The 14,345-nt window shown below is 44.6% G+C and overlaps 1 protein-coding gene across 3 annotated transcripts in view; it reads right to left on the bottom strand.

Moving 5' to 3' along the window:
* The window catches only part of BTD (biotinidase), a 46,115-nt gene that overhangs the window by 10,238 nt on the left and 21,532 nt on the right, over positions 1-14,345 (bottom strand). The window contains exon 1 of one of the 3 annotated variants that reach the window (XM_075586880.1): positions 6,029-6,071. The exons of the other annotated variants lie outside the window; for them this stretch is intronic. Coding sequence (XP_075442995.1) covers positions 6,029-6,031 — 3 coding nt within the window. The 5' untranslated portion in view covers positions 6,032-6,071. Of the gene's footprint in view, positions 1-6,028; positions 6,072-14,345 lie in introns of those variants that run through there. 3 annotated transcript variants of the gene reach the window in all.

The raw sequence follows: 14,345 nt of genomic DNA, 5'->3' as shown, positions 1-14,345 counted from the left end.
TAAGAAGCTACGAGTCAGAATGCAGACTGGAAGTATTTTACCGTCACTAGATGGTGCTAGAGAGCCTAGCAGGGAAGAGAAGGGAAGAGTAACATCATAATGACAATGTCATGAATGTAATAATCACAAGACCACACGAACTCAGTATCATTGTAGTAGTGGCTGCCACACTGATGAGTATAATGGAAAACATATATATACATATCAAGAAATATATACAATAAATAATATTCCAAAATCCAATAAACAGTGAGATGTTACGCAGGGGGCGTATGTTGGCCTGATTTAATAATCAAATGAAGGGTGTATACGTGAAACCCTCATTTAATCCATGAGGGTTCAAGGTTTTTAATTTGTATATCCACTCAGCTTCGCGTTTGAGCAGCCTGTTGTTAATATCACCGCCACGAATACTGTTCCTAATGTGGTCGATACCAATAAAGGAAAGACATTTTAAGTCACCTTGATGGAGATTATTAATATGACGAGCTACTGGGGTATCTAATAGATTGTGAACAGAGTTGATATGCTCGAGTACTCGTCGTTTAAATTCCCTAATAGTCTTGCCTACATATCTGAGGCCGCAACTACAACTAATAAGGTAGATAACATTGAAGGTTTTACAACTGATGTGTTGTCTAATATCAAAAGATTTGGAATGATCACTGGTAAAGAACGATTTGCCCGGTGTAATGTATTGGCACGCCTTACAGTTTTTACACTGGAAGGTGCCTTTAGGTGGTGATGCCAACCAGGTAGGTGTGTTATAACGTCGAAAATGACTGTGCACTAGTCCGTCGTATAGGTTCCCTGATCTTCTACTGGTAATACTAGGTGTTTCATTTAAAACCATAGTTAGATCATCATCCGATTTAAGGATGTGCCAATGTTTAGAGAAGATCGATTGGATCTGTTTCCATCTATAGTTGTAGGTACCTATACAACGGACTATTGTGCTAGATGTTTTGATGGTAGGTCCTAAAAGTCTATCCCTGTCACTCTCTATTGCTCGATGGTAAGCGCGTTTAAGAGTCCCAATGGAATATCCACGGCTAAGGAATCTGTCTTTGAGGTCTTTAGCCTGTAGGCGGAATTCATTTAATGTGGACCAGTTGCGCCTAAGACGCAAGTACTGACCAACGGGAATACTCTTAATCAATGATGGCGGGTGGTGACTGGTGGCTGCTAAAAGACTGTTCGTTGCAGTCTTCTTCCGGTAAACCGTGGTTTGAACATCCCCATTGGCATCTTTACTTATTTGTAAGTCTAAGAAGGTGATTACACTGTTGTTATATTCAGATGTCAATTTTAAATTCAAATCATTACTGTTCAATATTGACACAAATTCAGTTAAAACAGATTCAGGGCCATGCCAGATCAACAGGATGTCGTCTATAAATCTTAACCAGAGATGAATGTACTGTGTATACTCCTTAAGTTCGTCTATGAACACAAATTTGTGTTCCCACCAGCCCAGGTACAGGTTTGCATATGTGGGTGCACATGATGTACCCATTGCTGTTCCCTGGGTCTGGTGGTATAGAATGCCATCAAACAGAAAATAGTTGTGGCAAAGGACGAACTTAAGGAGATCCAACATAAATGAGTTATGTGGTATATACCTCTGTCCTCTGGTAGAGAGAAAATAACTGCATGCTTCCAATCCGTTAACGTGGATAATGCTGTAGTAGAGAGATTCTACATCCAGTGTTACAAATAAAGTGTCTGTATCAAAGTGAATACCATTCAGCCTGAGAAGTATATCTTTAGTGTCCTTAATGTAGGACGGAAGGGTGGTGACAAATGGACGTAGAAGTTGGTCTAAATATATGCTGCAATGTTCAGTCACATTATTATTACCGGAGACTATCGGCCTACCTGGCGGTCTCTGTTGGTCCTTATGTATTTTCGGTAATATGTAAAATGTTGCAACAGTAGGTGTTTTGGGTGACAAAAACTGTAGTTCCTTTTGATCAATAAGATTATTGTCAAGGGCCCCTCTTAAGATGGTTTGTAATTCATTGATGTACTTAATAGTGGGGTCTCGATCTAATATGGAGTAACTCTGTTTATCTTTTAAGATGCGTTTGCATTCTTTCACATATTGATCTGTGTCCATGACAATAAAGTTACCGCCCTTATCTGAAGGCTTTATGGTAATTTCCTTTTGAGACATTAAATCCTTTAGAGCTTTATTTTCTTTTTTGGTGATGTTCTTCCGCATGTGTATTTTAGGTTTCATCTTCTCTAGGTCTTTAGTGACAAGGTTAGTGAACTGTATATTCCATTATTTTGGAAGAAAGTAAGTAAAAATAAAATATATTTGAAACAAGGGTAACAATAATAGTCTCCTTTGTTTACATCACGGCAGTAGAAACTGTACTTCAATCCCTGGAGAAAGTATAAATCTTCCTGCAGCAGCATGCCCTCAGTTTGAGTCCTCTCTCTAATCCTCAGTATTATGTTCTGAGACAGCACAGATTTTTATTTTATTAGACCAAAATGTATGTGCGTCAGAGTCTCTTACCGGCAATATCTTCCCCATAGGGAAACGTGTTATCACTGTTTTCCGTTTTGCCTGCTGTCATACATACAAAATAGTGCATACCCTAGCCTGCAGACATACATAGGTTGGTATTCTGAGCCTATCTTTCGTAAATATATATTTTCAGGAATTTATTCTGAATTATAATTAATAATTATTATTTTCAGGAATTTATTCTGCTCCCACTCATCCCAAGACTCCTTTGACAATTTCGAGAGTAGCGGAGACCATATTTCAGCACATTTATTTCTGCACTTGCCCTCTCACAGAATGGCATTGTCTATACATCTTTAATATTTCCACTAGCTTTGATTTTAAATGTACCAATTATTGGGGCCCCCTTGTCTATCCAAAGTAGAGTTATGTATTTCCTTGCTGCTATGAAGATATGAAAAAGAGAGAACCTCGCTCTAACCCCAGGACTGGGGAAAAGTACTGTGTGCTACCAGGGAAATGACAGAGACTATACGTAGAACGATGTACAATATATATATATATATATATATATACTAGCTGATATTCCCGGCGTTGCACGGGATTTAATGTTCTGGCTCCCCCTCTTTCTCTCTCCCTTCCACTGTCTCCCCCCTCTCTTTTTCCCCCGTTCACAGCAATCCACCCCCCCCTTCACAGCTCCGTTACCCCGCCTGTTCACAGCTCCAATTTCTCCCCCCCACCGCCCCCCCCGTTCAACACTTTGTCCCGTCCCCCCTGTTGATGAGGGGGACATCTGATGATGATGGGGACTGGGGGAGATATGATGGGGGTGATGAGGGGGACTGGGGGAGATGTGATGAGGGGGACTTGGGGAGATCTGATGATGGGGAGAAGCTGATGGTGATTAGGGGGAGGTCTGATGATGATGAGGGGGAGAAGCTGATGATGGTTATGATGATGATAGGGAGATCTGATGATGTGGAGAGAGCTGATGATGGTGATGGGGAATAGAGCTGAGGAGGGATGATGAGAGAGTATCAGGGAGAGGATGGGGAGAGGCAGAAAAAATTTCAGTCAGTATTATCTCATATTACTATGCTGATTTATTTAAAGTGTATGGTGAATGTTACACAACTTTTGGAGAAAAAATCCCAATAGTATTTGAGAAACAAAATCTATTGAATCTCATTGTGGATGGGTGCAGAGAGGTTCCAACTCTCTACTTTACAGTAAGGTAGAGGATGGGAACCTCTGTGCACCCATCCACAATGAGATTCAATAGCTTTTCTAGTGGCGGATTTCCTATTAGGCCCGGCCTAGGGCGGCCAAATTTTGGGGAGGCAAAAATGTCCGCCCCCATATAGATACATAATCTATATTTTATATTTAATCTATATTTATGTGTGCGGTATATTTAATTTTGAATCTACAGAATTCGTTGATTTTTAATGGGGCCCTGAAAAAAATATTTGCTTGGGGGCCCGCTCATTTATAGTTACGCCACTGGCCATAGCCCTTGTTGGTCCCCCAGGCAAGCATACTACCTCTTTTCTCCGACCCTAGCCTTCTCACAGGTGGGAGAGGGAGGAGGACCCTTGTTAGTTTGGGTGGCGCAGATAGGGAAAGTGGTGGACAATGTTAGTTGGGGAGGAGGTTGACCCCATTAGTGTGGGTGGAGTGGTGATTGGACTGGGTTGAACATAAATAGCTTGGAGCCTTGGGATACTATGCGGTTAATATATTAATATATTTTGCAATTGTAATATTATGTATTGTTTGATCACCAATTCTAGATTGACTTGTCCTATCCAAATAGGTCCCTGGTAAAAACCCTTCCTGCGTTATTTCATGCAATAATCCATTGATGAATTAGGCAAGAAAAATAATGCCATTTTTTTTCACATTAACGGACTTGTTAACAACTGTTGACTCTTATTGACTACAATGTGAGTTAACAATTGCTAATGTGTTAACTATTTTGGACTGCAGTGGAAAGGTCTCAAAAACTTAGTAAACTTTGTGTAATTTTAGCAAATAAAAATACCACTTGTGGTGCATTCCCATATCTCAGACATGTCTGCAACCCTGTCTTTCCCCATTATCTCTTAGCAAACAATGCTTCCACTGCAGCCAGGGATTCTGGGTAATGACATGCAAGTGTGTAATTTTAAAAATACTCTACAATTATATCATTTTTGTTTACTGAATAAATACTTTCGGTTTCTATCTTTCAAATATCCCCGGGATCTTATTTCAACCTTTTCAACAACAACAAGAAGTGCCTGCCCATTGACCTCTGGACTTTGTTGTCCGATTTTTTATTTTATAGCAAATATTTTTTTTTATAATTGTTGGGATATTTCAAGTTGAGAAGGGGAGGATTTTCAGGGGTCTGTTCCCTGATCTTTGACATTTCTAATTCATTGTTATTAATGGGTAATTCGCATTCAGCACAATGGGAGTTAATGATCACGAACAATGTATTAACCATTTAAAGGCTTATTGAAAAGATTCTTTAGACTTAAAACATATGACAGCCCAAAATATGTTTTTTTTAAAAAAGGAAGCAAAGGATAGTGGTTAGTGTGCTGGTCTTTAATACACAAACGTGTTGGTTCAATTTCCTGCCCGGGCCACCTATACTCAGTATTTGAAACAATCACTAGGTCACTGTGGCTTTCTGAGACATACTTGAAAACTTGTCAATTATCTTGAAAACGTAATGAAAGTTTTTTCATAATGTAAATACGTTTGTCTGTTTATATTCACCTGGACCGTAACATAGTCATTTGGCTATGTGCATTTTAATGGCCTTTAATTTGATCAGCAGGCTAAAATCCTGCAATTCTAGAGAATAGTAAGGACGAGTTACAGGGACAGATTGGTTCAAATGGCCTCTGTTCAGCAATTTCTAAGAGTTATTATTTTTTTGTGTTCAGAATATCGGTTTCTGTTGTTTTTTTTCCTGTAGCCAAATATTATTGTGATTTCAACTGCTCAAAACAATATACTATCTCTCTCGGTGACGAATATTTAACATTTTAGTTTTGAGGCCAAGTGCATCTTGTACAATATGTTTGCATGAAGGATCCAAGAAAACATAGCTGGAAGCAGAGAAAATGTCAGCATCGCAGGCCAAGTGTGTAGAAGGAGGAGGGTGTCTCAAACATTGGCAATAGTCGCTTTCTCTTATCACAGCTAACAATGTGAAATCATTTCAAATTATTCAGTGTATTAGAAGATTCATTCAAATTAAAAAGTCTTTGTAATTCTTTACACAAGAAACAAACAAGAAAAAGTAAATTTGCACCTCAGGAGGTGAAATGCAATAATAATATAATAATATATATATATATAAATATTTTAAACTTAAGGCCAGCGCCAACTTACATTGGCTTTGTTATTATACAAAAATAAAATGTAAGTTGTATCACTTGAAGAAATAATATAATATTACCGTATTTCCTCGATTGTAAGACGCCATCGATTGTAAGATGCACCATCGATTTGGCCCTTACAATTGAGGAAAATAACTTTTTCACTTACCATGTTTCAGGAGAGGTCCCATGTCAGCGGAGGATGAAGCAGGCAGTGGCGGCAGGAGAGGTCCCACGTCTACAGATGGTTGAAAATGGACAGCGATAAAAAAAAAATTGCTACATTGATTCTAAGACGCACCCCGATTTCAGACATGTGGAGATCGGAAAAAATGTGCGTCTCAGAATCGAAGAAATAGGATATTTTTTATTTATATTGTGTATTATATATGACCATTTTATATTGTATCTGTTCACGATGCTACATGTAAGATATTGTAATATTCAAACACAGTAGCAAACACTGCCAATATTAATATGGGCATTATTTATCTGGGTAATAGCCCTAGGTATTAGTGGGGCCAAGCAATAGCACCAAATGAGTGTGATAATGTTTCCTGTAAAATAAGATATTATCAATTTAAAAAAAATTCACAAACTTTTACCCACTCCTGTAATTTGCTTGTTTTATACATTTAGGGAAGCAATGTGCCAATAAGGCTGAGATTGTGTGTGTGTGTGTGTGTGTGTGTGTGTGTGTGTGTGAGAATGTCGGATCTAGAAATAAAAGCCAGGTGTGAATGACTAGTTTCCTGAACCCCTTAACCAGTGTCTGGACGTCCCCGCTTCACAATATCTAAAACAGAAATCCCGCCTGGGATCTTACCTGATCCGCAGTCTCTCAATGTCCAGGTACCCTCATTCCCGCAATGTTATACATTTGAGGGGAGGTGTTCCCTACCTGTCTTCTGGGTTAATGGGGGTTCCGATGTCTTCCGTGTGAAGCTTGAGTCAGATCTGGAAGAAAGCAGTATAGATTATTTCAGTGTAGTATAGGGCAGTTAAGATATATAGGGTAAATAAGAGATCCAGATCCAGAGTGTGAGAGAGTGTGGGAGAGAGAGAGAGAGAGAGAGAGAGAGAGAGAGAGAGAGAATGACAGAGAGAGAGAGTGTGTGGGTGACACAGAGAGAGAGAGAGAGAGAGAGGGTGACACAGAGAGAGAGAGTGTGTGGGTGACAGAGATAGAGAGAGAGAGAGATAGAGAGAGAGTGTGGGTGAGAGAGAGTGTGGGTGACACAGAGAGAGAGAGTGGGTGACAGAGAGAGAGAGAGAGAGGGTGACAGAGAGAGTGTGGGTGACACAGAGAGAGATAGAGTGTGGGTGACAGAGAGAGAGTGGGTGACAGAGAGAGAGTGTGGGTGACAGAGAGAGAGTGTGGGTGACAGAGAGAGTGGGGGGGAGAGAGAGTGGGGGGGGGGAGAGAGAGTGGGGGGGAGAGAGAGAGTGGGGGGGGGAGAGAGAGAGGGGGGGGGTAGAGAGAGAGTGGGGGGGGAGAGAGAGAGTGGGGGGGGGGGAGAGAGAGCGTGGGGGGAGAGAGAGTGAGAGTGTGGGGGGGAGAGAGAGTGAGAGTGTGGGGGGGAGAGAGAGTGTGGGGGGGAGAGAGAGTGTGGGGGGGAGAGAGAGAGTGTGGGGGAGAGAGAGAGAGAGAGTGTGGGGGGAGAGAGAGAGAGTGTGGGGGAGAGAGAGAGTGTGGGGGGAGAGAGAGAGAGTGTGGGGGGGAGAGAGTGTGTGTGGGGGCGAGAGAGAGAGCGAGAGTGTGGGGGAGAGGGAGAGTGTGGGAGAGAGAGTGTGTGGGGGGGAGAGAGAGAAAGTGAGAGAGTGTGGGGGGGAGAGAGAGTGAGAGAGTGTGGGGGGGAGAGAGAGAGTGAGAGAGTGTGGGGGGGAGAGAGAGAGAATGTGGGGAGAGAGAGAGTGTGGTGGGGAGAGAGAGAGTGAGAGTGTGGGGGGGGGAGAGAGAGAGTGAGTGTGGTGGGGAGAGAGCCCCGCTCGCCCCCCCCCCCCCCCCGTGACCATCTCCAGCCCCGCGCGGGGATCGGCGGGAAGCCGGGGTAAGCGGGGACAGGGAGAGAAGGGGGGAACACCCCCACTACCATCTCCTGCCTCGCCCGGGGATTGGCGGGAAGTCGGGGTAAGCGGGGACCGGGGAGAGAAGGGGGAACACCCTCACTACCATCTCCTGCCCCACGCGGGGATCGGCGTGAAGTCGGGGTAAGCGCGGACCGGGGAGAGAAGGGGGAACACCCCCACTACCATCTCCTGCCCCGCGCGGGAAGCGGGGAGTAAGGGAGCTTGCAGGGAATTAGCAGAGGGTCCGCAAGATGGAGGATTGGAGAGTACTTACTCTCCAACAGATCTCCGGCCAGAAAGAATGGCCGCTCGTTGGGGGCGGGCTCATATAGAGCCTGGCCGCGCGCCCACAAAGCCTGGGAGCGCGCGCCAATCAGCTGTCAAATAGGGAGTTTTTTTTTGTTTTTTTTCAGCGCGAGCAGGGAAATTTTAAAAAACAAACAATTGTGCTGCTTGGGCCAATATTTACTTGCCCGGAGGTTAAATCCACTCGCCCCGGGCAAATGTAAATATACTGTATGCTCATTTGCATGTCTTAGGCAGGTCTGCAACCCCGCCTTTCACCATTATCACCCAGCACACAGCACTTTCACTGCAGCAAGGGATTCTGGGAAATGACATGCAAATGAGCACACAGTGCCACTTTTTGCTTCAAAAACCATTTTATACATGGTTCCCTATAGGCTTAAGCTTGCTGCATGGTCACAGCTTTGAGCACAGCCAGGGTTAAGATGCATAGTCAGAAAACCCACCCATATATATATATGCGTGTGTATGAATCAGTGTCTCTGGGTGCTGGAATAGAGCAGCTATGAGACTTTTCGGCATACAGAAAGTTAATTTCACCTAGAGTAGCTAGTTAAGGTGCAGCTAACCAGCCTGGTCTGAATGAACAAGGAAGTGTTTTAAGGCAGACACAGGGAGCTGCCATGCTGAGTGAGAGAGACTGCTGTTCCCAGAGAAGGGGGACAGAGACGAGTTCTCCCCATCTGTGGAAGCTGGCACAGTCCCCAAGGCTCGCTGGACGGTGGTCGCGGAGTCTGCTGGGACTGCCTGGGTTGTTTGCAGTGATAATTAGCTTTGCTACTAACCCAGTTAGAGAGGGCTGGAGTAAAGGTGTAGATATTCTCCAAAGCGGAGTAGGCCTTTATTTTTAGTATTTTGAATGCTTTGCCGTGTTAAAGGAACAGGCGCAATAAAGCCTTATTTTAGTTTCACCTTAAAAACGGTCTCCATTGCATACCTCTGCACATCTCCTACAAACCCCAACTGCAACAGAACGTACTGTATCTAATTAACATCTCCTTAGTATGTCTGTCTGAGTTGAATAGACACAACCCCTGCCTTATTTATTAATCATGGGATTCTGTTTAGAGTATTTAAGTCTATCTTTGCTGTGCAACATTTTAAGTGTCACATACTGTATGAAGTGTCTGTGGCGTTAATATTGGAGGTAAAGAATACAAGAAGAACTGGACTCTGCACTTCAAAAACAACCCTGCAACTGTGAGAACGACTTTCTATATGCTCTGACAATTTGTACACATCTATAGACTCAGTTTCTAAGCTGCTGCTTAATCTTCAGTGCTACACTTCCCTGCCAGGCCTGATTTATACACCTTCTCTTTCAACTCCTACTTTTCTTCCAATTCCTGGGAACTCTCTACTAACTTTCCACCTGATACACCTCCCCTCGGGGGATCATTTTTATTCCTTTTTTAACTCACCTGTACATACTTACACTAGTTTCGGCGTGACTATCTGTCAACATTAAAGTTTTGTTATTTTCTGTTTTTATACAGACTGTCTGTCTGTTATTGTTGATATACCCTCATTGGGGTAGTGGGAATTTTGGTTGAAATTAATGGATATGTATCCTTGTTAATTATACTTGTGCATCATGAGTGCGTGCCAATAGGGACCTGGGTGATTCTGTTCGCCATTTGTGTTTCTGCTTTATCTCCTCCCTACGCACCTGGAGCCTTATACTTGATTGTTTGTTTTTGGTACTGAGCGATAACTGTATTTTTGTGTGTTCAACTGTCTCCTCTTACCTGTTTCCTGTTTTCTCACTCTTTTGTAAACTTTTCTGTTCTCTTCAACTTCCCCACTCCCGCACTTCTATTCACATTTCTTTATCTCTCCTCCTCTATACCTATGCATATACACTGCACCATTAGCTATACACCTCTTTCCCAACGACTTCTACACAACAAGAAGCACTCCCACAAATCCTCTACTTCCTCTCTCTACTACTCCTTGCTGCTGGGGATATCTCTCCTAATCCTGGACCCAGCCATATACATACCTGCTCTCACCCATACCTACAGTACACCTACAAGCTCATATTAAACCCCCAAAAATAACCACAACATATACATACGCATATAATTGTCACAGAGGAGTGCTACTGAGCATGGCAATATATATTTAAAACCAGAGACAGAACATTAAACACAGACTGAGCTCAGTGCACATCCAGTGAAACTTATACACGACACAGTGCCTAAATATATATGTATAGATATCTATTAAATAAAATGGTATTTTAGTTTAACATTTTGGCCAAAGTGTTGTAAGCCCCTGAGCCACTACACGGCAGACTACATCTCAAGGGTCCCTAACACTAATATAAATTCTTAATAACCTGTGCATTACCAGGAAGAATGATTTATAATAAATCTGTCAAAATTAGTTGCATAGTTCTAAGTCTAAGCTTTTATTAACCTGTACATTACCAAGAAAAGCACTCTGTATTAGATTTGTCACAATCATACTGCAAGCAAGCAAGTTCCCCCGAGAGTTGTTTTTGGTACTGAGCGATAACTGTATTTTTGTGTGTTCAACTCTCTCCTCTTACCTGTTTCCTGTTTTCTCACTCTTTTGTAAACTTTTCTGTTCTCTCCAACTTCCCCACTCCCGCACTTCTATCCACATTTCTTTATCTCTCCTCCTCTATACCTATGCATATACACTGCACCATTAGCTATACACCTCTTTCCCAACGACTTCTACACAAAAAGAAGCACTCCCACAAATCCTCTACTTCCTCTCTCTACTACTCCTTGCTGCTGGGGTGTTACGCCGGTGCTGCCCGCAGACCAGACCTGTCCCCTGAGCTGAAGGGGGAAGTGGTAATACACGCACCCGCAGCAAAGGGAGCGTGTCCGGAGTGTGGTATAAGAGTTGCCAGGCCAGGTGTAGTAAGGTAGACAATACTTGCCGGTACCGGGTGTAGAGATAGAATAAAGAATGCCTTGCCGAGGTCAGGGAGTGGAGAGCGGAGATAGGTTGTAGTCCAAGCCGTGTTCAAGGGGTTACCAGAGTGAGCGTTGACCAAGGACTGCCAAGATCGAGAGCCAGAGGGGGTAGTCGTACAAGCTGCGTCAGAACCTGTGAAAACACTGAGAGAATCCAGAAGTACTTCCATGCAGAGACTATGTCGAGCAAAGACTGAGAGCAGAGAGGAGCTAGATAAAGCAGGAAGGTCCAATTAGGAACGGAGGCGGGACAGGAAGAGCTACAGGGAGACACTGCAGATTGGTGCAGGCATAACAGGCCAGGTGAGTCTTGTTGGTAACCTGAGTATGCCTGTGCGGTGTGCGGGGGCGGAGCCTGAGGTCCGGGGAACAGGAAGAAGAGTGTGCAGACTGAGCGTGCTCCGTAACGCGTGGACCGAGCCAGTGGATGGTGCAGGTGTGCGCGCAGGGCGCTGAGCAGAGGAATCGCAGAGGGGAGTGATCCCGCGATGGCGGCAGGGACTGGGAGCCATGGGGGCCGGTAAGGCAGGATTGATTTGTGTGTCCAGGGACTCCCTGCAGGGAGAGAGTGCTCTGTGTGGGGAGTGCGGAGAATGCCGATTCCTGACAGTACCCCCCTCTTCAGGAACGGCCTCAGGACGGTCCATGAACGGTTTCTCTGGAAACTTTTTCCTGAAGGACTTAAGAAGGGCCGGGGCATGAATGTCCTTTAAAAGGTACCCAGGATCTCTCTTCAGGGCCAAAGCCCTTCCACTGCACCAAGAACTGGAGCTGGCCCCCGGATAGGCGAGAATCCAAAAGAGAGTGAACTTCATATTCCTCATTATTTTGGACAGTAATGGGGTCCGGTTTACGAGTCTGATCCGGAAAGAAGTGACTGGAGATAAATGGTTTTAAGAGGGATACATGAAAGACATTGGGAATCTTCATACTGGGTGGTAGTTGGAGCCGGAATGCCACGGGATTGATTTGTTCACAAATAGGGAAGGAACCCAGGAACTTAGGTGCCAGTTTAGGAGATGGTACCTTGAGGTGGATATTCTTAGAGGAGAGCCATACCAAATCCCCTGGTTTGTAACTGGGAGCCGAACGACGACGATGATCGGCCTGTAGTTTCGTTCTGCGGGAGGAGTCGAGAAGGGTAGACTGAATCCTGGACCATGCGGTTTGGAGGGAAGAAATGCGTTCATCTGCAGCTGGTACTCCAGAAGAGATGTTGGGGATGGGAAGACAGGGAGGGTGGAACCCATAATTTATAAAGAAGGGTGACTCCCGGGTGGCCTCATTTTTGGCAGAATTGACGGCATACTCTGCCCAAGAAAGGAGTTGAGCCCAATCATCCTGGAAATCGGATATGAAACATCTCAGGTACTTCTCCAGGGATTGATTGATTCTCTCCGTTTGTCCATTGGACTGAGGATGATAGGCGGAAGAGAAAGAAGAAGAGATGCCCAATCTCTTCGTGAGAGCTCTCCAAAATTTGGATACAAACTGAGAACCTCTGTCAGACACAATGGTCGAAGGGATCCCATGAATCCGGAAAATCTGCTCCGTAAAGATATCAGCAAGGGCGGGGTAGGTGGGTAATCCTTTAAGTGGAATGAAATGGGACATCTTCGAGAACCTGTCCACGACCACCAAGATAGTGTTCATTCCTCTGGACCTGGGCAACTCCACAATGAAGTCCATCGAAATGTGGGACCAGGGGTGGTCGGGAACTGGAAGAGGTAACAGAAAACCCTGAGGCTTTTGACGGAGAGTGACGCGGGAGATTTAAAAGCAAAGGGGATACCGGCACCCCATAATGGGGCCTGTATCTCTGGAAGTAGGGGGTCCCCGTGGCTGAAACCAATGAAGTTCAGCTCAGGAGACCCTCTGCTCATGTACACTATTATGAAAATCACTATTTTTCATGCAAGATCGCCTGTAAGAGCCATGCATGGAGACGCAGCGTCTCTATGCAGCTCTTACAGGCTGCAGTATTTTCTAGCAGCTATCGCGCTATAGAATTTATAGCACGATAGCACTGATACAAAAAACAGCTCGCACGATAGTGCATTTTTTTTTATCGACCTTAAAAAAAAATGGCCTTCACTTCTTAGGGAATTCCGCTTTTAGCTTCATTTCTTAAAGCGCGATAAAAAAATGCATAGTCGCACGCAAAAGCACTGATTTTATCACTGCTTTGTGAATTGGCCCCACTGTGTTGCGTCTGTGGGGTCTGTCACTCACCTGTCCCTTTCTCCTCTTCTACATGCATACACCAGGTGCTATGTGCCTTAGTTACAGAGTCCGCGTAGGACAATTGGAGGAGTAGAGCTCATATCAGTGTGCCACGCCTTACAGAGGAGATGTATGATTGAGTGATAAGACTGTGTAGTTGCTGTCAAGGTATATGTCTGGGTACTTCTACATACATATACCAGAGTAGTGATAAATCTCTTAGGACGTACAGTAATAGCACACATAGCCTAACCACGTTCAAATAATGTAGTCGGACAAAACATATAGGGAACCCCACCGAAGCGGCAGGTGAATCCTCCGGCTAGAGATAGAGGCCTGGTAAGTATGCCGACTGGGGCTGGAATACCGTGGTATCAATAGGGCCCTCGATGCGGACAACTGAATATAGAATAGATGTGGCGCCGTGCCAGCTCCGAATACATGAGCCGCCGTCAGCTGGGTAATGAGAGCGTGCGCACAGCAAAGTTACAAGTGCCGCCGAGACAGCATGTATAAGCTAGAGGCGAGATGGACCAGAGGCTCACTCCGTATGAGCGTTTGTGCAGAGTTGAATCAGCATTTGCTGTATTGCTGATATGCAGACGCTGCGCTGATGCACGGCTACCCTAGATACTTAAGCAGAAACAGGCCCCATGAATGATATTTTTACCAGCATGGCGGGAAAGCCTCCGGAGCCGCGGACCTTGTCGTATGCTGCATCTCCCTCCCCCTGGTGCTCTTACCTGCCATGAGTGCGAGGAAATCCCGCCTCTTCCGGGGGGGCTCCCTCACTCCCTCAGTCTGCCTCACCCACGATACACACGGAGGTAGCAGCAACACGACGAGCAGCACTTCCTCCAGCCACGGCAACTGAACCTCACAGCGCCGCTCCGCAGCTTCTTCCCGGCATCCCAGACACATCAACAAGCTCCA

This window comes from Ascaphus truei, chromosome 2 (assembly GCF_040206685.1).
Source record: "Ascaphus truei isolate aAscTru1 chromosome 2, aAscTru1.hap1, whole genome shotgun sequence".
In the NCBI taxonomy this organism is placed as follows: Eukaryota; Metazoa; Chordata; class Amphibia; order Anura; family Ascaphidae; genus Ascaphus; species Ascaphus truei.
The sequence above is the reverse complement of the archived record's forward strand: the minus strand, read 5'-3'. Positions and strand labels throughout refer to the sequence as shown.